Source organism: Sphaeramia orbicularis, chromosome 15 (genome assembly GCF_902148855.1).
Source record: "Sphaeramia orbicularis chromosome 15, fSphaOr1.1, whole genome shotgun sequence".
NCBI classification, from domain to species: domain Eukaryota; kingdom Metazoa; phylum Chordata; class Actinopteri; order Kurtiformes; family Apogonidae; genus Sphaeramia; species Sphaeramia orbicularis.
Genome location: NC_043971.1, coordinates 23662625 through 23687617, shown reverse-complemented (window position 1 = coordinate 23687617; position 24993 = coordinate 23662625). Strand labels below are relative to the sequence as shown.

Genomic DNA, 24993 nt, shown 5'->3' with positions numbered 1-24993 from the left:
CATTAGTTTAAGAATAAAACTAGTAATTTACCTGTGAAAGTAGCTCAAGTGTACTGTATATACATGCATTATTTTGTCACATTTTGTTTTTTACTACATAACCATCTGGAACCAAACAAAACAGTCACTATATAAAGAAACTTTGGTCCACAAGTCAAGAGAGTGGCCCCGTTGTATAATTCAGAAAAAGTACAATCTATTAAATTTGGAGAATTGTAGAAACGTCTCCTTTATGAAATTGATAAGTAAATGTTTAAATATTATTCATTTCGACAAATGATCTTAAAATATAACAGTAAAAGAGCTGGTTGTGGAGACTGCAAACAGCAAAATAGCATTTGTTCAGTCTTTTGTCTCAATTAAGGGACCTCAGATCAGGAATATCTTACCAGCAATACAAACATCAACTAATTTAAACGTTTTAATAATGAGCCCAAACTGTAATTCAAACAAACACAGGTCTTTGAACACTGAATCCTAGTGCTGATTTAAGCTGCCATTTAGCTCTTGATGTTGGCCACCATTGAGGCCATTTCTGCCAATACCATTTCTCTAAAATGCCCTAAGGCCTCTGATTAATCAACCAAACTGAATAATGGGTCTTACATGGGACTAATCTCTGGCATCACAATTCATTTCAAATACTATTCACGAGATACAATTCCAAAGCACAGTGATTCATTCATCTTCAATTTAATGCATGTCACTACATGTGCTTTTTCATCAGTTAAAACAATCCAGTCAGTGTTTTCAACAATCAGATTACAACAGTCTGTGATAGATACTAGAGTTCGACTGATGGCGGATTTCTAAAAGCGGAAAAAAACCCCATAACCAATTAACTGGTTGATACCATCTTCACTTCTCTGCACCAGAATTGTAACACTGAAAACACATTATACATTTCTGGAGTGAATTCTTTATCTCTATTAAAAACTGGACAATTGTTGAACTGATCATTCACGTCAAAATAAACTCAATAATCAACAAGTGGTGTCAGGTACAACAAACCCCGCCCCTTGGACATATTGTAGCTTATTTTGGCTTCGATCCAGCTGATGTCATCATGTCTGTGTGTGCTGATGTCGGCATATCAATTGCCTCTATATGTGTGCCAAGTTTGAAATAAATTGAAACGAAATCGATGTTTTTATAGACATTTGAGATTTTGCCCATTATAAGTAAATGGGAGTAAAAAAAAAGATTTAAGAAATTCATAGAAAATGTGAGGTTTGACCAACTTTTCCCAAAATGTAACTACATCTTTTCCGTGTCACTGGCAATCTATAAACCCAATTTGGTATGAATTCAACCAATAGTTTTGCTATTACTGACATTTGAAATTTCGCCCATTATAAGTAAATTGGGAAAAAAAAAAAAGATTTTAAAAATTCATTAAAAATGAGTCAAGTGAATTAAATTAAATGAATTCAGCCAATATTTTTGCTGCTAGAGTGTTAACAAACAAATAAACAGAACCAAAAACAATACCCCTTGCCTCCCTTTCGGCGGGTGGGGTAATAACAATCAAAAATTGTTGAACTGCAACAAACTAATCATATAGAAATTTAGGTAAGAACAAGTGTTTCAATTTCAGTTGAGGCACCCAGTATTAACTAGTTTCCATATCTGCTGTTACTAATAGTGTGTAATATGTCCCATCTGCGCAATACATGTGCCAAACCCATCTCTAATATAAACAACTGTATCTGTTTATTTCAACACCCATATTGGATCCATCTTGGTACATAAACATTGCCAAAACAAACAGATATTCCTCTGCAGAATATATATATATATATATATATGTATATATATATATATATATATATACACACACACGCACATACTACATGCAGAGGTGTGAATATGTACATGATCTGATTATGATCCCTGTATCACACTGCACCTTTTGTATAATTTGTCTTCCTGTAGTTATTACATTATGAAATGTAGTGAGGCTGATACGATATGAAGCCTTACTGTATATTTCCCTTAGTTTATTATATTTATTTTCCTCTCCTACTGCCTCCCCGAATACTCTGCATTAACTACACCGAAAGTGAGATTTCTGTAATTGAAGCAAAATGCACATGTGCACACAAGGGGGTATGATGAAATGCAGAGGGAGTTAAAGCGCAGTGCAGATGAGAATTGAGAGAAGATCAAACCAGTGCATCAGGATTCTATATGAGTAAGACTGAGATGGAGGAGGGAGGGAGGGAGGGAGGGAAGGAGAGATGGAGGGTTAAGGCGAGGGGCAACCCCCCTTTCTAGACGAGGGATTCCTTTACTGCAGTGATCAGCAGTCCCCCTCTCCCTCCTCCCTCCTCCCTCCTCCTCAGCAAGTCTACCCCTCCCCACCTCCATCCATGCTCCCAGCTTTCTTTTTTTACCTCTCTCTCCTCCTCTTCCTCTGTTTCCCTTCATCTCTTTTCCCTCTTTGGTGCCACCATTTCTGCTACACTTGCACATGCACGTTACAGTCGCATTTCAGTGTGGAGGGATGGTCTGCTGCAGGTTACAGTATATGCAGCACATGGTTAGGAACGCAAGCGCACTCGTGACTCACACCGTTTTACTCCAGCCTTCATTTATCTCTATCGCTCCCCTGCTACTGCTCCATTTATCCTCACATTCTCTCTCCTCCTCCATCTCTCCACACCTCCCTCTCTCTCTCTCTCCACGGCTCATCCGTCCATCTTGCCAGCCATGCTCGGTGCCCGCTTCTTTCTTTCTCTCTTCGCCGTATGACATTGATTCCAAGGTTGCTGTGCTATTGACTGCTGCTACGCTGTTAAATATTTCAGGCAGCGTTTCAGTGGCTGTGTGCCGAGGGAGAGGAGGAGGAAGAGAAGGAGGAGGAGGAGGAGGGGGGTGGCTTCACTCTTCACTCAGTCGCTTTGCAACTACCGCTGATAAACAGGCTGGTGAACAGACGGGTGGACACACACATACACATACACTAAGCCACCTGCAAACACACAGAGGTACAATCACAAGAACATGTCACATCAGACGTCATGTGCACAGATGGATATATAAACACTAGGTCTACATTTGCATATGCCTGTGATGCTACCCTGTTTCGAGGGAGCGTGGGTAGGCGCTACTAATGTAGTGGGCATCTCTATGAAATCTTTCCTCTTGGCTGTAACTTCTGAAGATAATGAATGAGGGAAGCAGAGTTGTACTGCAGACTTTGCAGTTATTCCAGACCAGCCAAAATGCCTTTCTCAGCATGTCATCTGATCGGCACCCTAATCACTGTTTGGGTTGTGCTTGGTAACACGGGACAGTAATCAGTATTCTCATTTAGGACACACAAACACTTTTCAGCATGAAGAAACTGCAGCATTCATCCATCTCCGGCTTCTGCCAGAGACATGAATATTGAAGTCTGAAAGCTTCAAAATCCACATGCATATGCACTTGTGTGGTTTTCACTGAGGCTGAGTTTATGGAGGAGTTCGCCGTAGAAGTCCTGCATCACTGCCGCAGTGGAAGCACTAATCTATCATATATTTTCCAGACTTATTTAACTCATTAAACACCATTTGTCACATTTGTAAATGTTTAAACACTGGGAGAAAGTTTTTTTTTTTCTTAAAGTTTTTAATATCTCTGGGGTGATGCAGTGAGAAGAATAGTAAATGCACAGTGAGGCCTCCATCTGGACCCTCGCTGAGCCTCTGTGTGGTGTGGATAATCAGTGTTGCATTGCAGGTGCCTACTTCTCCAGCTGTTCTTTTGTTTTGCCAAGAAAGTCTTTGTAGAAATACAGCAGGGTGGTTCGCTCTATGGCTAAATGATTTCAAGTGTCAGGTCCTGCTGTTGACGCATTCACAGTAATTATTACGATTTTGATCACATTAACCTGAACATTTATCCTTTTTTTCACTGTTTTAATGCTTGTGTCTGACTGGTTTGGATTGTTTTAGAAACAAATTAAGTAGTTTCACCTCCTTCCAAGGTGCATTTTGAACAAAAAAACTGATAAATAGTGAAAACTCCAGCTTTCACATGTATTATATAGAACAACCAAGTCTAACATTAGACCAATATGTTTCATCTTGTGGCCCTCATCAGGATGATGATACATCGATCTAATGTAAATAAACATGTCTATGTACATGCAGTTTAAAGTGCTTGGCAGACGGCTTTGACTGTCTGGATTCGATAGATGCAAAGATGTGACTCTCAGGCGGATTCAGTGACTGACAGCTGTGGCATTTAATCAACAGCCCCTGATTGGCAGCTTTTTGTGTCAGAGCCTCCGTGTAGTAAACTCAGATTAAAGGTGGTTCCACTGCTGGATGTCTCAAATGTGACAAAAAGAGCAGCCTCTTAGTTTAAATAATGAATCAGCCACATGGCAGCTCTTTGACTCTACACCCAAACTTTCACCCAACATACTGTGGTTCAGCTCCCGCAAGAATTTAACATTTTCCTTTCATTTTTTTCACAAATTTTAATATTATTTATAGTTTTGAATCATAATTTTGTTAGATTTCAGTAGGTGTTAGAAAGCCTTTCTTACTGAAGGGTTAACACTCATACAGTAGTATACAACACAAAGAGGTGAAGAGCATCTGCCTCCAAATAAAAGTACTCTAGATACTAGAGATCAACCGGTTTGATCAGTTTGAATGATTAATCAGTTCTGATTAGTCAGAACAATCTGCACTAATTAATCATCAAAATGAGCCTTCTCAAATGGAAATACTCACCATAGTCAAAAGATGGAAACTGCTCCCACCTAGATCTTCACAATTAGTTTGATGTTCATTCTTACATTAATGATTAATTGACTGGAATTTGATGTGTGATTCAGATTTATTTAAGCAATTTATTACGCTGACATAGTGTTTAGTTCAAGATACACCCTGTTTTTAATAAAGTGAAAGTCGTCTATTTGGGACATGCATGATATGTTTTCAGTATCAGCAATTTTTAGGGGCAGGATGATATTGGCAAAATTACTCGGGTATCGGCTTTTTCCCGCGACCCAACTATTGCTATCATATTGACCCAGTCTCAGCCGACCTCTGCTGGATTCTAAAGCTTCCTCTGTTGATGCCTGAATCACAAAGCAACTTTATCAGGGCAGCTTTCTTCTTGTTTCTCTGAAGTTTACTGTTTGCTGACTGCCCACTTTAGACCTGCTGTGAAGGGTAGATGACTGCTACAGTTTAGCTCAGTGCTTCAGATTCATAACGCGTCTGATTGCAGTGACAGCGATCCCTAAATGCACGCTCGCATATACCTGCTGTCCTTTTGCTCTTCTTTTGAGTTCCCAACTCTCAGCACATGGCTTTGTCAAAGAAATCATGAGAGCCTGGAATCTCTGATGCTCTAATTGAACTCAGTGAGGGTCAGCGGTTGCGTGCTTATCATAAATCTAATATTACTACAGCTCTTCTCAGAGAGGGAGTGCCTGCAGTGTAGTCAAATCACGTTGAAAAAAGGAAAGTATGAAAATAGCACCGACGTGCGTTAGTCATATGTTAACATGCTTTATATTTACACATCCAGTTATACAGCACAAAACTGTTGCAAAGAGCCATCATGTACTTGTTAAATACTGGAAGCACAGAAGAAGAGGTCCATTTCATGGGCAGAAGAAGCATAATATGTGCTCAAAACTGAAACATTTAATCAGAAAAAATGTGTTCTTGCCCCCTGGCACTCTCTCTCTTGCTTGATTTCCGATGTGTCATCCTCAGCCTCCCTTTCCTCTCTGAGTAAGTGTAAGGAAACCTGACAGCCCATCTCAAGCCTTAAAAGGCTCCATGGCAGCTCAGCAGAAAAAAAAGTGACGAGCTCTGTAATTTAAAGCATGTGCAGCACATATAGACACTCCTACTTTGCTGTGCTGACACTATACAGTAGCAACAGAAAAGATGAGGGTTTCCCCAAGCCTTGCTTGGCTGATTTCCCTCCTTCCTTCCCTCCCTCCTTCCCTCCCTCCTTCCCTCCCTCCTTCCCTCCCTCCTTCCCTCCCTCTCTCTAACATGAGTGGAGAATTCATACTGAACCACATTGTTGTTCTTTGAGCATGCATTTGACTGCCTTCTTTCTGCGTCTCCCACTTTGGTGTTTTCCTCTAAGTGGTGGTTTCTTTTTCTGTAAACTGGTGTATTTAGAAAGTACAGACTGTGTGTGTGTTTAATGCGTCATTTCTTTATAGAATATTTCCATGAGGAGGAAGCTGCAGTTAGATCTGTGAATCTGTGCTTGTTGGGTGTGGCTGCGTACTGTATGGAAACCTCTCCCTGAGACTGAAACAGAGGACGCCATTTTGTAACTTAATTCTCAAGGAGTCTCACTATTAAATAATTAGCCTAGTAAATGCGACACATTAGGATAGCATGCTGCATTAAAGATCCAGACTTTGAAACAGTAGAAATGTCAGATGGGTGGAAGCTGTATACAAGTGAAATAATCAGGTTGTTGCCCTTTCTGCTCCTGTCTGCAGGTTTGGAAGGGCGCCCCCTCATGGCATGGCCAGAGACTGTTGTGTTCCTCCGCTGCTCCGGAAGGTAAGACTTTTTTCCCCCTGACTTTACATGTTTCACACTTAGTACAGAATAAATACACTGTTGTGGCACCAGCTGTTTATTTCAAGCCATATGAGCTCTGAGGTTAAAGTCAGGGTTTCCCATTTTAGAGAAAACCCCAATTCCAGCATCTGCCCCCGTCCCAGACAAATAACTTTTGCATCAGAGAGGAATCCAACATTGATCAGAAAGCAGACTCTCATTTGGAGTTAACAGCCAGTAGTCATTAATATGGAATCTGTCTCGGGGAAGCAGCTGCTCGTCTGTGTGAGCCACTGAGAGATGGAGAGCTTCAATATAGGGAGGAGAAAAAGGTTGGGGGGACTGAGAGGAACAGAAGCATTGCAGAATATGCTGATTTGATTTTAAAGTGAGCTTTAATAGCCGCATGATTGGAGCAAAGATAGGCGGAGGATATCTGTATCAGTGTGAGATGACAGGATATGAGATGATAGAGGGAGCAGGTGCAGGTAAGGAACACTCCATATAAATGGCATGAGATTTTAAATTGTCACCGTAACAGATAAGGTGGGTCCAAATGAATTGTTTGTACCTGTATATAAATATGCTCGAGTTAATCTTGAAACTGAGCCCGGCTGACGCTGTTGGTACAAGCCGATGATCCTTCACTCCTTGATGTGAGCCCGAGCACAGATCTGCTGATTCACTGCAGTGGTCCCGAGGACGAGGCAGAGGTTGCTGGGTGCAGCAGCAACAAGCCAGCTTGGATCACATCAGCTGTGGGCGCCGCAGTAACACACTGCTCTGTTATTAGGGGTCACTCAGCATGATAATGATATAAGCACTTTATTAGAACCACTATTTGGTTGTCCACTGCTGGGGCTAGATTAGAAACCATTATTTTTATGTTAGAAGAATCAAACTACACTCAGCTCTTTGGATAAACATCCCTATTTTTATTAGCCTGAAAACATAGTAACAACATGTCAAACAGATAAATTGCGATGTGTGCCTCAGTACTTTTTGACTGTCAGTCCCATCACACTAGGATCGTTTAGAAAATTTTTTGGCTTTCAGAAATATCAATAGTTGGCATCAACGTATCGACACAACAGGTCTGTGAAGGAAAGGTTAGCAATATTATACTGTATTGATCCTCTGGACAGTCAATAGTGGGCCTGTTTTGGCAGCAAAGAAGCAAGACTGTATCTGTGTCTGCAATAAGACTGTTAGTCACAGACAAGTGTACGGACCTTAGGTGAAAATCCCATTAAAGGGTCAGTTTATGAGAATAACACTGAAAATTCAACACCAGTTATAAGAAATTAAAACTCAGTGAATATTGTGTGAAGCATCTGCACTAAGGTGTGCTTTTCCCCTGTAGTGATCTGAGTACAGCCATGATTATATTTTTCCCTGTGCTTTTAGCTAACCTGACACTAATTGTAAATTTCTGCTTTGATGCCAAATCAATAGCGTGATAGTAATAAATTCAGTGCCAATACTGAGTTAACATTAGTGTGAATAAATCTAAGCACAGCCTAGGACAGTTGCTGACATGTTGCCAACCTTGCATGAATCGCTGAATAATGTTTCTGAAGCAGGTTTACTCCACAATCTGATTATGTAAATGGCTGCGGAAGTAAAAGGCTGTTTTCTTCAGTTATTGTTTGACTGACAGCAGTGATTTCACACTCAGCCAGAGTCAGATCTAGTGTTGGCAGATGCGGAGGATGATCAATGAGAGACGTAGGAACGTGAAGGAAAGCAGCGTCAAGAGCTGAGTCTGGTTAGAATGCACACTCGCGGCCAGTGCCTCTGCTCCTCATGTTGGACTGAGGACAGACAGGACGCTTCAGTGACTCGTGATGCCTCTCGAGGTACAAAGGGGTATTATGAAATGGCAAAGGCCATAGCTAGCTGGATCGTATGGTACCTTCAGAAGATGTCTCTGCTGCACAATACATTGATGTCTCTAGCATAATGTTAAATTGGATATTTTGATACTGAATTTTTGATTATTTTCAAATAAATTCAACAGATCACCCCTTTAACAATATGCTCAGTTTGAAGACCGTTTATAGTTGGAAAATGTCTCTGCACAAATATCTTGCAGGAGCACTGCATATGGACAGCAGATGGAGTGTGTTGAAAGGAAGGGTTTGGTACCAGGCTTTGGCATCAGAGCTCCTTCTGCTTCAGCTTTAGGTTTGACCTTATCTGACAGGTGCTTCTGCTGCTGCACTGACACCTTCTGGGTTTCTAACCATGCTCTTCTGTATAGTTGACCAGAAATATGCTCTATTTTTGGAGATAAGGCCATTCATATCAGCATAGCCCCAGAATGATGCAGGGTTTTATTGTACTGGTGCACTGTAGACTGAGGAAACCTATAGGCTCAGCTGGTTTTATAGCTTGAGTGTGACATTCACATTTTTATGTAGTGTTATGTACAGTAAATACATACAATTAAATGTAAATGAAGTAAAAGCATGTATGTGCAAAGTATATAAGAAACCTATTAGACAATGGGATTTAGTATATCGACGGATATACACAAGATATTAGGTCAATCAGTCAATCAATCAATCAATTAAATGTATTTATATAGTACCAAATCATAACAAAGTTATCTCATGACACTTTACATATCAATACATATGCTCGAAACCAGACTCTTAAGTCAATTTACAGACACCCAACAGAGTCCTCCAGGAGCAAACACTAGGTTTGTTGCTTTGGCAACATCTCGGTCTCTGCATGAAGATACATTAAAAACTTAGGTTTATACAGATGAAAATGTCAAGTATTTACTGTGATCTCCCCTTGCACTTAAGATGTCTTGAATCATTTGTTTAGGAAAAATAAGATCAGATTTACTACGCTAACCCTATGGTTTAAACACAAAATTGCATTCAACACATTGGATTACTGTTTGTCAGGACATTTTTACCTCCCCCAAGAGGTATTGTGATCACTTTGCTTTGTGTGCGTGCGTGTTTGTTTGTTAGCAAGATAACTCAAACAGTTATGGAGGGATTTTCATGAAATTTCCAGGAAATGTTGATACTGGCACAAGGAAGAAATTATTAAATTTTGGTGGTGATCGGGGGGGGGGGGGGGGGGGGGGGGGGGGGGGGGGCAAGTTATCTTCCTAACAAACAAACAAATGCACTGGAGGCAGATCTGTCTTGGCGGAGGTCTGTGCTCTCTGAGTGCTTTTCTTGTTTCAGTTCTATGCATGTCTTTGCTGTATTTTCTTTGCTATATCTTAATAAAGAAACTGAAAACAAATCTGAATGTTCATTACAACCCTGCACAAATAACATAGATATAGTTGGACTTTTGCTAAGTGTAGTATCTAGTCCATGTTTTAACATACAGATTTTACTGTAGTCATTTCTTGTATGTTATAAACTTTGTATATCCAGACGTGCATATATTTGAAAATAACACATCCCCTTACAGGTAACTTCACTGTTGATGCAGTAGCATTAATTCCATTTCTTTTTTCTGCTTTTGTGACATTTGCCTCCTGTTGTGTCTCTTGTAACCCACCCAGAGGTGACAGTGGTGTATCAGAACGGGCTGCCGGTCATCTCAGTCAGTTTGCCGTCCAGGCGAGAGCGCTGTCAGTTCACCCTCAAGCCTCTCAGCGACTGTGTGGGCGTTTTCCTGCAACAGCTCCAGGCAGAGGACAGAGGCATCGACCGGGTAGCCATCTACTCCATGGGTATGTAGACTACACACGCTTACACACACCCCCATGAGATCCTTTTAACCTAGCAGCAGCTTACATATATACACGTGCTTTAAGGGGGGGTCGTTGTATTTTTATACCTCAAAGTGTTCCCACTGATACGATTGTGTGTCAGAGTTTAATACCACCACATGCTTCATAACATGATTTTTCAGCTGTCGCCCTCCTCAAAGAGTTCATCAAACAAGAACAACCCGCACTTGAAATCTTACCAAGTGCTCCTGCGTTTACCGCTCATGATAATCCGAAAGCAACAAACCTGATTATCAAGAGGGTGAAGGGTGTTTGAAGTGGATACCCATCAGCGCTTCATACCTGACTTACTGCCTCTCTCCCATTTGTTTCCCTCTCTCCAGATGGAGCGAGGGTTGCCTCCTCCACAGGTATAGACATCCTGCTGCTGGATGATTTTAAGCTCGTCATTAATGATACCACACATCTCGTGCGGCCACCGAGGAGAGGTGAGGACCATACTGCTGGAGAGTCTTGGATTGTAATTTAACCTGCTGTGCACGTCAGATTAGTATCTTTAAGATTTACTAACATGATGAATTATCACCTATCCTACTCAAGCTGCCCTTGTATGGTATACTGGTGCCTAAATAATATCAGTCAGAAATGAGACTGTACTAATACTGTATGCTTTTTGTTTTGAATATAACTTTTGCTATGTTAACACCCTGCATGTACACCATGTAGGTGTGTTAAGAGAAATATTTGTACACGTTGCTCAATCTGTTTTTGTTCAGGAACTCTGGTGTTGTGATTTTACATGGACAGAAATGGAGACACACCCACATTTGCTTCCTGATTTGGCCTTATCAGTAACTGCCTACCCTTCTCTGACTTGCCCGTCAATGAGTCATGACCAGAATGTGACCTTCTAGAAAAAAACCCCCCAAGAAATCAGCCTTTACTACCAGCTGTTAATTCAACACGGATGCCACATTACTTGCTATTCTGTTCCTGTTGACTCTTCTAGCAGTTGTTGTGCATTTAAATGTGGGATTTTCTGATGCTACTACTAACTACATTCACTTGCAATACCTCCTGTGGTGTTACCAGCTTCTCTGGTCACGTCATACGCATTTTAAAACACTTGAAAATAATTTTATTCGGCTGTTGCCTGAGTCCTTGCATCACATTTAGGGTCAGTCACAGTAGATAAACAGAAACAATGGTATGTACTAAATACTGTCTCTGTTTGTTCATGTGTGTGTTTGTACATGACTCAGAGCTGCTGCCTCACGAGGAAGCAGAAAGGCTGAATGACGTCAAATTCCTGGTTCAGCAGCTCTACACCACGCTGCGCATCGAGGAACACCAACTCAGCAAAGAACGTGAGCTGATTGGACGACTGGAGGACCTCAACTCTCAACTCCGCCCCCTTGAGAAGGTCCGACAACACACGTGATAATGTGAATGATTTTCTTCTTGGCTGTTCAATTTCTTGTCTCGTGGGGTGATCATATGGCCAAGTGGTTTGGATGCAAATGTCCCAGTTTTTCCCATTTAGCTTTGTCTCAGTTTTCTGTCAAATAAATGAAAAAATACACAAAAATTTATCTTAAATTAACACAACAACTCACAATAGGTTCAATTACGCTTTCGTTATCACTGGCGCTGGCACTATGCAACTTCTGGGTTCGGGAACAAACCCCGACACTAAAGAACTACAAAATTTTACTGCTTTACAGTATATGTCACAAGTGTCACAAGTGTTTGCTCCTGGAGGATTCTGTTGGGTTTCTGTAAATTGGCTTAGAGTCTGGTTTTGACCAACTCTATATGTAAAGTGTCATGAGATAACTTTTGATGTGATTTGGCGCTATATAAATAAAATTTGATTGATTGATTGATTTGATTGGTTTTCCCCTGTAAGTCTCTTTGGAAAAAAGCATCTGCCAAATGCATAAATGTAAATGTAAATATGTCACCGATATGTCACATAATTGATTTTCACATGCAGTGACCGGAGTCTGGCGTTCCAGCTTTTGAGCTTTTACGTTCATTTTTATGGGATAAAGGACATGAGCTCCAGGGGAACGTTTGCTTCCAAAAGGATTTTAAGGACTGTTGTGACATGGCTTTCACCGTGACATGGCTCACATGGACCACAACTCCGAACTTGCCACTGATAGCTTCGGGACCCCCTTCCAAATGAATCGCAGTACTGAAGTAATAGGCAGGGAGGCGGGATATGTCTGTATATTAATGAACGATACTGCAGAACAGATCTGTACACCAGACACTGAACTTTTGTTGGTGTTATTTTTACCTGCCCCAGGAGTTCCCTCTCCAGTTCTAGGGCAAACTGGAGAACCAGAAAAAAACAAACGTCCTGCCCCCTCAAATTAAAGTTTACAAAGTTTCAGGGGGTAGGGAAAAGGTAAATGGGCTTCACAACAGCGGGAGACTTAGAGGAATTAGTAACGCATCTTAAAGTTTCACTTTTAAGTTCTGTGGTGTTACTTTAAATTAAACGCATAAATCTGGTAAGTAGCTGAGTAAGAACCTCTTACTGCCTAAATTTATTTACAATTGTATTAAAAAAAAATCATTATTTTTGTTGTTGTCGAGCATCTGAATATTGTACATACAATAGGTATGATGCAAATGATGCAAAACATTAGGCATAACCATCAGAACTAGTGAAATACTAATTCAAGTAAATTTTCCAGTCTTAGGTATGTATATTATTTTATTAATGCTACTGTTGATCAGTTAATCCAGTCACCAATCCAAACAAAACAAAAATGATCCAAAAATCAATAGAATGTCATGAAATTAATAACACTGAAACAGGTAGTTGAAACTGACCCATGATAACCAAGTAAAATATACATTCACAGAGTGTTAAGCAGCACCTCATTACGGCAACAGTGGAATTCTGAGGCAAATTTCTGAGAATATTCTACAGATTATAAGATGTAATAAGACAAATTTTCCCTGACAATTGGCTCCAAATTCTGAAAGTAGTTCATTCATTCATTCCTTCATGCACTCACTCATTCATTCATTCACTCATTTTGTGATCTGCTTAATCCCTGAGTGTGTCATAGAGCTGCTGTAGCCTATCTGAGCCACCCTCAGAGAACTCCACACATACATCACCCGGCACAGTGAAAGTCATTACAGTGATTGAACACACTTTGGAAATGCTTATTTTTCAGTGTATTATTAAATCAGAGTGTGTTCTTGTATACCTTTGTTTAGCAGGAGTGATTGCTCATGCTTTTTATCCCCCTGGCATATAATGTGGAGGAATATAGCAATCGACATGTTTATCCTTGTAAGCAGAAAAGGTCTTTATTTTTTTAGTAGTTGAACCATTTTTTGCACTTATCTATTTAAACTGAGCGATGACAACAGTTCTGACAGATATGCCTTAATGGTTATGGCCAAGGTTGGGATCTTGGCAAAACAATCAATATTAAATCTTACTCTGCAGGTAAGTGTTTAGAATGATCACAGTTTCTTTTGACACTGTTGATGCACTATTTGATTTTGGGAAATTATTGCCCCTGTTTCTGAAATGGCCTCGCTGACTGTTTCTGTAGGTGAGGGAGGAGTTGAGTAAGAAGGCAGAGCGGCGTACCACCTGGGTGCTGTGGGGCGGCATGGCGTACATGGCCACCCAGTTTGGCATCCTTGCTAGGCTGACCTGGTGGGAATACTCCTGGGATATCATGGAGCCTGTCACCTACTTCATCACCTACGGCACAGCCATGGCCATGTACGCCTACTTTGTGCTTACACGCCAGGTAAGATTGAACAAACCTCATACACAGTGTATACACAGTAGTACATCATCCATATATAGCTTTCATATGTATCTTCTGTTGCTGTTTGTGGTGACATGATACAAAACCTGTGCTGGCACTTTACACTGTACTGGTTATTTCTGGTCATTTCATTGTGATTCATTATGTAACTCAAGTTATTGTGTACTTTTAGGGTTTCCCTAGCATTTGGACTAGCTTTCACGAGTGGGTTTTATTTAATATTTGCAAAACTGGAAATTAATTTACTTCATCTATGAAGAGATTTGCTTGTTTGAGCCGCTGAAGCTGTTTTCAGACCGGCCAGCCCAGTGTCGGAGCCAGTTCCCGCCCCAGTTACACTGGGAACCGAAGTGCTTGCCTACCATTATGTGAGCCTGTGACATGTCATCGATAGAGGGCATTACTTCGCCACCAAAAATAAAGGGGAAAAAAAGGGAGATGTCGTATTGCTACTGTTTTGTCTCTCGACACTTACCGTAGATGTAGTAGGACTGATGTATAATGGGATAGGTTGTAGGAGAAAAACCGCATGTCTGCAAGTGAATGTACAAGTGGCAATGAAGATGACACAGAACCCTCAAAAGATGTTTTTATTTAATGCAACACAGAACTTTACAACTCCGTTTCCCAGCCATTTTCCACACTCATGTTTCTTGTTTTTTTAATTTTTCCACTTATGACCCAGATCAACCTGGTGACGTCTACTCATGTCATCACGGTTCGCTTAGAAAAACCAAGTTTTACTTGGAGCCCGTCGGGAACCGTATTTTCAGTCCCCGAACGCTCTGATTTTTTTGATGTGAACATGTCGGCCGGTTTGAGATTAGGTGTGGGAACTGGCACTGGCACGGTTCTCTATCAGCTTGACAACAACTAAAAAGGTGAAATCCCCTTCCAGTGTTACTCCATGGGACACTATCTCAGAAAATAACTGTGCTGAACTCAGTGGCTAGAGACAAATGATATGTTGATACTGTTTGACTTACGTCAGTATTTACACATAATTATTTTTGTCAGTTCAGAAAAAAATTTAACATGTCAAGAAATTTGCAATTTTTTATAAAACTGTTAAAATACATAAATATAAAGAGTACACACGTAGAAACACAGATGATATCATCTTTACTTGCTCTGTCCACTGTCTGTTCACAGTCATTGTTGAAAGACTTCCAATATAATCCAACTTGTAGTGATTTTACATCTTAGAACTTTTTTACCTCTGTCTCAAAGAAGCAAGGTGAAATATGTCAAGGTAGTGGCTGTCATGTTGGTCATGAATGTCACATGAGACAAAAGACGTAGTCCAATGAGCTGTTTCACACAAAACTGGATGTACTTTAATAATCTTTACCTCAAAGTGTGATTTTACATGTAAAATTATATTTTAAATAGACAAAGATCATATACAGATACAGGTCCAATAGGTGCAAAAATGCTTTGTTTTTGTCAAATATGAACCCTGGTTTTCACAGCATTATAGTACTGTTTTCCAGTTGCTATAGTATTTCCTTTTACAACCTTTTTACGCAAATAAAAGGTTGATGTCATGTCACTACTGCAACATTTGTGTTTGAACTCAGGTTATGCAGAGTCAGTTTATTGTTGGAAGGCACTACAGCAAAAGCCTAAAATGGAGGATACAGAATCAGATAAACTGGTTCCTCTTACAAAGTGTTCCATTTGTGTCTCTTTATCACCTGCAGGAGTATATTTACCCCGACGCTAGAGACAGACAGTATCTGCTGTTCTTCCACAAGGGGGTGAAAAGGACACGCTTCGACATTGAGAAGTACAACAAGCTGAAGGATGATATTGCTGAGGTACAGTTGCTAAGCGAGAACTGGATGTTTCATGATGTAAAATGAGTACTGAAGTCGCACTGGGGATTTACAAGTTTCTCAGTTCAATACTTGGATTTGTAACAGACATCTACACTCTACACAGCCCTAGTTTCATCCTTGCATACATGTTCAGCTGTACCTTCTCTGTGTCCCTGTCCACTTCCTCCAGGTGGAGTTAGATCTGAAGCGTCTTCGGGACCCGCTCCAGCTCCAGCTCCCAGTTCAGCAGCTCACTGGCAGTAAAAATTGATGGGAACAGTGACTCCCCTCCTCTCTATCTCCTACACCACCCCTGTTCCTCTCCCCTTTCTCCTCCTGACTCCCACCCCTCTCTTTTTCCCCTCAATATTTCTCGCTTTCTCTCCCCCTTCCCTACCACACCGAATAATCCCATCCCTTTTTTTGACAGTGGGAGTTTTTTTTTTTTCTTTTTTTCTCTTTTCCTTTTTACTTTCCTGACTGAAAACTCTAGTTTGAATATCAAATGAAATCCGCTGAATGACGAAGGATGGTGAGAATACCGGGAACTGAAAAACTCTCACAGCCAAAGGATGATGTGGTTGATAAAAAGGACAATGGTGATGGAATCAAACTGGCACTATGGATAAGCCTCAAGTCTCTGGAAGGACAGCCTACAGGGAACCCGGAAAAGAGGGAAGTGCTACACTTCTTGACAGTCCAGAATAAGGGACATACAGAGGGGTAGCCACTGTTGAGTGTGTGTGCGGGACTTTCTGAGTACTCTGGGATACCGACCCTGGCCACTCAGCGGGTTGACACAGCAGTGCAGTCTGTTTTCTCTACTTGTCAAACTGTCAACACACACCTGGTTCGAGACGGCTTCAGGGAGAGTCTCTATCCCATACATTAAAGTTTACAAGGAAGCCCTTGCCCCGCCCACTGCGGTGTGCTGCGGCTTGGCTGACTGCTGTTGTACATCAGGAGGATCTTTGACTTCCTGTGGCTAAACTCTGCTGCCTCTCCCTCCCTGGGCCACGCCTCCTCTGGGTGACGGACAGCTGTCCTCTTCAGTGTGACCTTCGTCAGGAGCCTGTCTCAACTTGCAGGATGTAGGCATGACAACAGGCAGCGCGCCTCGTTTCCTCTTCCTGTCGATATCCTGTAGCGGCATGGTCTGCCCATGTATGAGAGTACTACCGACAACAACATCACTGTGTGTTCTTTTATTCCAAAAAAATATTTTGGCACTTTTTATTTTAAAAGCCATAGTATATTTGTTATGAAAAGAATATAAATATATATATGTATACAATCAAATAAACAGACGACCAGAGGCTAGTTTTCTTTCAGTGGGGGGAGGAGCTCTTTATAAACATTTCATTAGCAGCTCATTTACATTTTTGGAAAATCTCCCACCATGAACGACTCCCTGCAACTGTCCAATGCACATTCTGTCACATACGCACACACACGCACATAAGGCATTATACATTCAACTTAACGTTTCATATGTTAGGTGACACAATGCACACAATAGACTAAATAGTCTAAGAAACACACCATATTCTGTCTAAGGGTATATGGGCTTATGGCTATAGCTCCTGAACAGCACCGTCCCTCCTCTGCAGACACTAGTGGGGTAAGCAATGTTGAAAATCAGGGTGAAAAGAGCTTTAATTGGAAATGAACAAAATTTGTGTAGTTCATGTCATGCGCTTCTAACTAAGATGTATAATAACTCCAAATGTGCTGTTGAAATGCTTTTCATATCTAAATGACAAACTCGAAGGCATGTCATGGTTTAAAGCTACAGATGACATGTATGCAGCTGTAGTAGAAAACCCACAGCATAAAGGGGGGAAATGTTTTCCAAATTGACATCAGTTCAATATTTGGATCCAAACCAGTTTTTGTTTTAGAATTAAAAGTATTAATACTCTTGAAGGGATAAAATCAACTCCAGAATACCACATATAATGTGCATTTCAGTATGTGATTTTTAGAAATCTCATGACCTGCAGTAAATGTCATTGATTCGTTGACGTTTTTTCATCCTGAAGTGTAGAGTGTTCTCCTCCCACTGTTGCTGTAATGCCCCCCCTCCCCCTGCTCTCTCGATGGCAAGGCAGGGTAGACTGCATGCTGTGGTATGCCCTCAGTAGAAATTTGTGAATGTGTAGGAGCATTATTGCAATTTTGTACTTAATTGGACACATTTATTTGCCACATCTAGCTCAAGTCTCATCCCCAATCAGTTAACTCAAAGGTTTTGGAAGCCATATATTTATGTTGTCCACTGCTTTGGGACAGTTACTTTAGGAACCTTCCATAAAGCTTTTTGTTCAGGGTGAGGATTGGTGGCCCTTTCTCTTGCTCTCTTTAATGTCTCCAAAAAAAAGGGGGAGTCTCAGAACTGTTTTTTAAATTTCCTTCTAGATCATATCTGCAGAGGGGAAGCACAATGACATGACATCCAGCACATAGACTCTAGTTCAGCATCATCATGTGTGAACAGTTGGCTGAATCCTACTGAAGAGATCCTTGTGTTGAACTGCAAAACGTCTATTTAAATGCATGATTTTAGGTTAAATCCACCCATGCAGATCTCAAAGCAGGATTTAGTCTAATCTGTTATCATGTATGTGTGCCTGTGTGTGTTATCTCCAAAGGAAACGGTGCCTTTAGAATGATCAATAATCTAAACAGTGTCCACAATGTAGCAATCTGGCAAACGGTGAGATTAAGATCGGTGAGTTAATCTCTTATTTGGACTGCAATCCTTCTATGAAAGAAGGCTTTGGGAGTGGTAATCAATGTTGTGTGGATGTATGTATGTGTGGGTGTTTGTTGAATTCAACGATGGGGGCAAAGTGCAAATCACCGCATTCATAAATCCCCCCGTCCCCAATTGCTTGTCAATAGAGGTAAAAATGAACTCCGTCCTCATCCCACTTCACAGCAGTCATTAGCTTTAAATTCCTCTTTTCCTGAGTAGCTAACACACACTGTGTTACACGCATGCACAAAAAAGGGACGGTGTTTCCTTGGAGATGTACTGTGGGAGGTGAGAGTTGAGGCCTGTCTGCAGTCCAATCCTCCCCTCTGCTGTTTCTACACACCACCTCTTTCCTTCATCATCACCTCCTCCTTTTTATCATACCATCCACCATTTATTGCCTTTATATTATCGTTTGTTTTCTCTCGCTTTATTTTCTTAAAAACTAAATATATCAACTATAGGGAACTTTATTATAAAGAGGGTGTTGCATGAATGTATGTTTACATGGGAAAATATGTAAAAAAAAAAATTAATAATAATAAAAAAAGATGATTTATCAAAAAAAAAAAACTGCAAAGATAATTTAAGAACGTTGTTTGTAGAGATTCCTAGTTATAAAGGGCAGCAGACAGGGCTGCCTTTAGGATCTGCCCTGCCAAATCTGACTTAATCCCAGCCAACCAATCTCCATCAAACCCCAGTCCCATCTTTATCTTATTTACTCCCACGAATCGCTTTTCTGAGTGTGCATTTCTACTCCCCGATAAACAGAACAACACCCTCTGTCTTTGGTGCACCTAAAAGAGGCTCTCTGACCTCTTGACCTCAGTCATTAACGTCCTGGATTCGAGTGCAAAGGAAGAGGCGCATACTGTTATCCTGCTGGGGAACACGTCCCATATGGTTTCACTCGTTCTTCTCTCCTGTCCTTTTCACCCACTCTTTGCCTTTTTTTTGTCCAGATGATATAATTCTCCATTGCTCTTTTCTGTTTTGAGTGTGTTCTGTTTTGAAAATGTCGTTCACCTGCACTTAAATACCATATGTTTAAAATGCCTAAAGAGTGAAGCAGAAACATAGGATTGAAATGATCTTGTACTCCATTCTGACCTCTTATTTGTTTTGTTTTTTTCTTGTCTTATTTTCTGTTGACATATGATGCTGTAATGTTGGCAAAAAAGAAAATGTAAAATCCTGTATCATTTATGAAATATGTATAAAAGAGAAATGTAATTCAATTATCAATAAAATCCTTATCCAGTTTTTGGAGCCGGTTTGTCCTGAGCTTTTTCTTCTGCCTCTGAACATGTGATTAACGCAACACATTACACATGTTTACAAGGAGAAGCTTTTTCAAGGTCTTGACCACCTAATCAGTCTTTCCTTGGCCTCCAGCTCTTCCTGTACAGGACATCCCATGAGATAGACCTGTGGGAAAACTCAAACACATTATGACTGTGACTAAATATAATGTCCTTCTGTTGCTGCAAATGTACCTTTTTGTCATTGAAGTTCAGCAAAAATACTTCCTATGTGATCAGGTAAAAATAAATGAATAATTACCTCACGTCTTTTTGACAAATGTTGCATTTTTTTAATCAACAAACCTGCCCATTTTACAAATTATTAGAGTACTCAAATATAGAACAAGGCACAAAATATAACACGAAAAACAGAGCCAAGGATCCTGTAGTCCAATGACATATTTAAAGACATTAATTGACATTCATTTGACCTTTCAAGGTCAACGGTTATGGCACCAAATGAAAGCCCATATGCAACTTCCTATCTATTGCCAATAGGAATTATATCAATATCTTCAACTGTTGAAGCTATAGCACTTTATAATGGGAAAAAAGTTCAATGGGGATTTTTAAAATTTCAAAAATTCATAAAAAATTTAAAAAATCAATATTTCCCAATTCTTTGATTGAAGTTGGTAGACCTGGCTCCAAGGAACCTCTGCTATGAATTTCAATTGATTCTGGCTGACAGTTTGGAGAAAAAGTTTGTACAAATCAGGACATGGGTGACCTTGGGTTTGGCCTTTCAAGGTCACTCAAGGTCAAAGGTCAGGGCACCAAATGAAAGCCCTTATGTGACTTACTATCTGTTGCCAATAGTAATTATATCAATATCTTCAACTGTTTTCAAATTACAGCACTTCGAAATTTTTCCCATCATAAACCAATGGGGATTTTTAAAATTTCAAAAATTCATAAAATATTAAAAAATCAATGTTTCCAAAATATTTCAGAGTCAAACCAACTTGGTAGACCTTGCCCCAAGGAACCTCTGCTATGAATTTTAATTGATTCTGGCTGATGGTTTTGGAGCAGAAATTTCTTGATAAATTGTTTACAGCCGGACAGACAACTGATACTGACAGTCTCCTCCTCCTCTCTGACCTCCTCTCTGCTCCTCCTCTTCCCTGACTTTCTCTCTCCTAATCTCCTCCTCTATTCATGCCCCAGCAAATACATGTTACTGACGTGACTTCTTCCCCGGAGTCTCTGTGCTTTATGTCCTCAGGTTTTCCCTGGATCATCCCTGGATCTGCGGCTGTGGTCCTTCTTCTCTCCTGCCTTCATCATTATCACTCACTTGTCCATATTGGCAAGGCAAGGCAAATGTATTTGTATAGCACAATTCATACACTGGGTAATTCACAGTGCTTTACAAAAATGGAAGAGACGAGTTAAAAACACACAAAACATAATCAATAAAGCATAAATAATAATCAATTAAAATAAAGTAAAATAGAAGAGTGCAGATAGAACACTTAGTTGTTTTATGCACAGTTGTGATAGTGTTTATTATATAGTTACATAGATGGTAGAGGTGTCTATTATTTATACTAACTGTTACAGTAGTAGTACATCCACTCTTAATACTTGTATTTGTAGTAATAGAATTAACAATTATGGACATTTTGTTGTGGTTATTGATAATTATACTAAGACCAGCTGTTATACTTTTTAACAGTTCAAGTTCAGTTTGCTGTGTATCCATAATGTGCCTCCCCCTGGGTCATCGTAAAGGGGGGATAAACATGACAAATTCATGGGGCCCAGCATTCCTGGGGGGCCCATAGAGCGGTGGAGAAGTTGTGAGAATTTCGTGTAAGCTCCGGCATACAACACAGGCATAGAAACTGGGAGCTGGATGTTCAAAGCGTGTTAAGTTTCACTTTCACTTTACACCAGTTACGGTGGTTACACCCCCACATATATATACCCCCCCTACTCTGACAGATACTTTCTTATAGCAAGGGCCCCCAACGTTTAGCTTTCAGGGGGCCCACAATTGCTAGCGGCACCCAGGGTCTCCCCCTACTTTGCCCCTTCTCCCCCTCTCCCCCAGTCTTTCTCTCTCTCTCTTTTTCTCTTCCTTTACCCTCTCTCTTTAACCCCAGCTGGTTAAGGCAGTCATCCATCCCCCAGGAGTCGGGGTCTGCTTCAGGTTTCTGTCTTTTAAAAGGAAGTTTTTCCTCACCACTGAAACCAAGCTCCTGGAAGATTCTGTTGGGTTTCTGTAAATTGGCTTAAGAGTCTGGGTTTGACCAACTCTATACATTCAGAACGCTGCTGCTCGAGTCCTCACTAGAACCAGGAAGTACGACCATATCAGTCCTGTGCTCAGATCTGTGCACTGGCTTCCTGTGTCTCAGAGAATAGACTTTAAAACAGCTCTGCTCGTTTATAAGTCTGCCCATGGTCTAGCACCAAAGTACATCTATGACATGTTGGTCCCATATGAACCATCTCGGACCCTGAGAATCTCAGGGACTGGTCTTCTGCTGGTGCCCAGAGTCAGGACTAAACAGGGTGAAGCTGCATTTCAGTTCAATGCAGCTAAACTCTGGAACAGTCTTCTGATGACGTGAGACAGACCTGTACTGTGACAATGTTTAAGTCCTGGCTGAAAACAGCTCTGTTCAACTGTGCATAGAACAACTAAAAGGGTTCTACCTGCACTCTTCTCTTTTACTTTGTTTTAGTTGATTATTATTTATGTTTTATTGATTATGTTTTAATTGTAATTGTGTGTTTTTAATCTGTCTCTTTTCCATTTTTGTAAAGCATTGTGAATTGCCCTGCGTATGAATTGTGCTACACAAATAAATCTGCCTTGCCTTGCCTATATGTAAAGTGTCATGAAATAACTTTTGTTATGATTTGGCGCTATATAAATAACATTTGATTGATTGACTGATACCAATAGTCCATTAGACCTTCGGGCCGTTGGTCTAAAAATTCAATTACAACACAACAAAAATAAAGGAAAAATATTAAAAATAGTATAGTGAATTTCTTTTTGTGAGTAAGAAAGTTGCATCAGCCGGTGCCTGAGGGGCTTGTCACCAGGAGGCCTAACAGTGTCTTATTTCCAGGAGTAATCACAAAACCGAATGGCATGTTCCACCTCATTTCTTCTAACAACCTTGTGGATTAATGTCTCCAATGATTTAATTACATATGAGAAACAAAAACTGCAAGCGTCAGGTCCATTAAAGCGGATTCTCAAAGAAAACATCCAAGCTTTCTCCATTTTCTGGCCGGGGATGGTGGTCAGGTTAACAAGCAGGATGAGGTCATATTCACTCCACAGCGAGATCTTTTTCTATTCTACATCCTCCTGTCGCCAACAAGTGAAAAATGCTTCAGAGCGACTCTAAGGAGATTAATCAGACTGGTTTAATGCAGCTGGAGATTAGATCATTTCTCATCTTTTCAGACCCTTTAAATCAGAAAGGTGGAGGATGTTGGTGAGAAAGACATGATTTAGGAACACACAAGTATCAAAGTACAAAGTATTGTAAGAAAGAAACACTAGTGTGCCCTTTTTACTTCTTTCTGTATGATTTCTACTTTTAACTTGCAAAACATGTCAAAGCAGCAATTCACACAGTGGAGAAAAGTCACAATAACAGAAGATGCTTAATGACTTAATTAAACACAGTCTACTGCAAAACAAGTAATTACTGGTTATTTAGTCTAAATGAAAATCACAGAGACAGCTCTTATATAAAGTCACCTGAGGCAATAATTGGACAACCTTTAATAAAGAAGAACTGATAGTAGTTAATCAAGTGCAATAATAACTTGGGTGGTTATTTTGTTTATTTATCTAGATCCTTATTCACTTCCGCTACACCAGTTCCTAGTTTTACCAGGATCTACTATCTCAAAATACATATATGTGCTTTGTAGAAAATGCAACTAAACAACAATTAAAAGTGACACCATAACATAGCATGGTAAACAGCAAAATCCCCAAATACTTCATGGATGTGTCATACAGTACAGCTTATTCTCTAAATATGAGAGGCAGTTTTATTTGGATGATGCTCTGAAATTATCTTCTCAAGAGAGGAATTTTGTCATTGGAGTCACTTGAATATACAGGCAGATGGCCACCGAACCCAGAGCCCGCTTCTGTCTGAGGTTTTTCCCTTCTGTAAAAGAAATGTTTCTCTTCATTGTTCACTCGTACTTGTTCCTTTAAGATTTTCCGGGTTTTCTCTTGATATAGTCTTTTTAAGGCCTAGATCTGAATTTTTGAAGAGCCTTCAGATAATCATGCATCATGAATGGTGCTATATACCTTAAACTGAATTAAACTGAACTGAACTTAATTGAATTGAATCGAATCAAATCAAATCAAATCAAATCAAATCAAATCAAATCAAATCAAATCAAATCAAATCAAATCAAATCAAATGATGCATTTAGCCCTCAAAGACCAAAACAAACACCACTGACCAAAAGCATCTACTGATTTAAAGTGTTTCATAACTTTTGATGCCCAATAATTCAGGTAAAATGTTTCTCTGCTTTTCAGCCACATCCGATGTGTCTTATTTCGACGTTCAGAAGCTTCATAGTAACCATGGAAACACCATTAAGTTCTGCAACAATGATTCACTAGTAACTCCTGTAGTTTGACAAATAACAGTGGTTCTAGACCCATGTTTTTATGTTCAGTTAATGTTATATTTTGCTGAAAAAAAAAAAATCAATTTTTCTTGTCTTCAGTTTTCTCTGTTTTGATGTAACCTTTGGATTTAGTCTGTGCTTTTGTGAACATCTACTAAAACTGTTTTTGCGCCGACTTCCAACTTATTTTTTCCTTCTGTTTAACCTTTCCTAATTTATTCATCACCATTTATTATAATATTATCCTCTACGTCTTGATATTTTCCTATATTTAATTTACTGATCATGTACATGTTCATAAGCTCAGGATAAGTTCAAAGGTAACAAGTGGTGCCAGGCACAACAAACTCCACCCCTCGCATGTATTGTAGCTTATTTTGGCATCGATCCAGCTGATGTCATCATGT

At 40.1% G+C, this 24993-nt stretch overlaps 1 protein-coding gene across 2 annotated transcripts in view; it reads left to right on the top strand.

Annotated features, from left to right (window-relative positions):
- The window catches only part of mcu (mitochondrial calcium uniporter), an 86530-nt gene extending 66614 nt beyond the window's left edge, over nt 1-19916 (top strand). For both annotated transcript variants that reach the window (XM_030156868.1, XM_030156867.1), the window contains exons 3-9: nt 6479-6542; nt 10084-10254; nt 10638-10742; nt 11517-11677; nt 13842-14045; nt 15770-15886; nt 16077-19916. In XM_030156868.1, the coding sequence (XP_030012728.1) occupies nt 6479-6542; nt 10084-10254; nt 10638-10742; nt 11517-11677; nt 13842-14045; nt 15770-15886; nt 16077-16157 (903 nt within the window). In that variant the 3' untranslated portion in view covers nt 16158-19916. The remainder of the gene's footprint in view (nt 1-6478; nt 6543-10083; nt 10255-10637; nt 10743-11516; nt 11678-13841; nt 14046-15769; nt 15887-16076) is intronic.
- The last annotated feature ends 5077 nt before the right edge of the window (nt 19917-24993 follow it).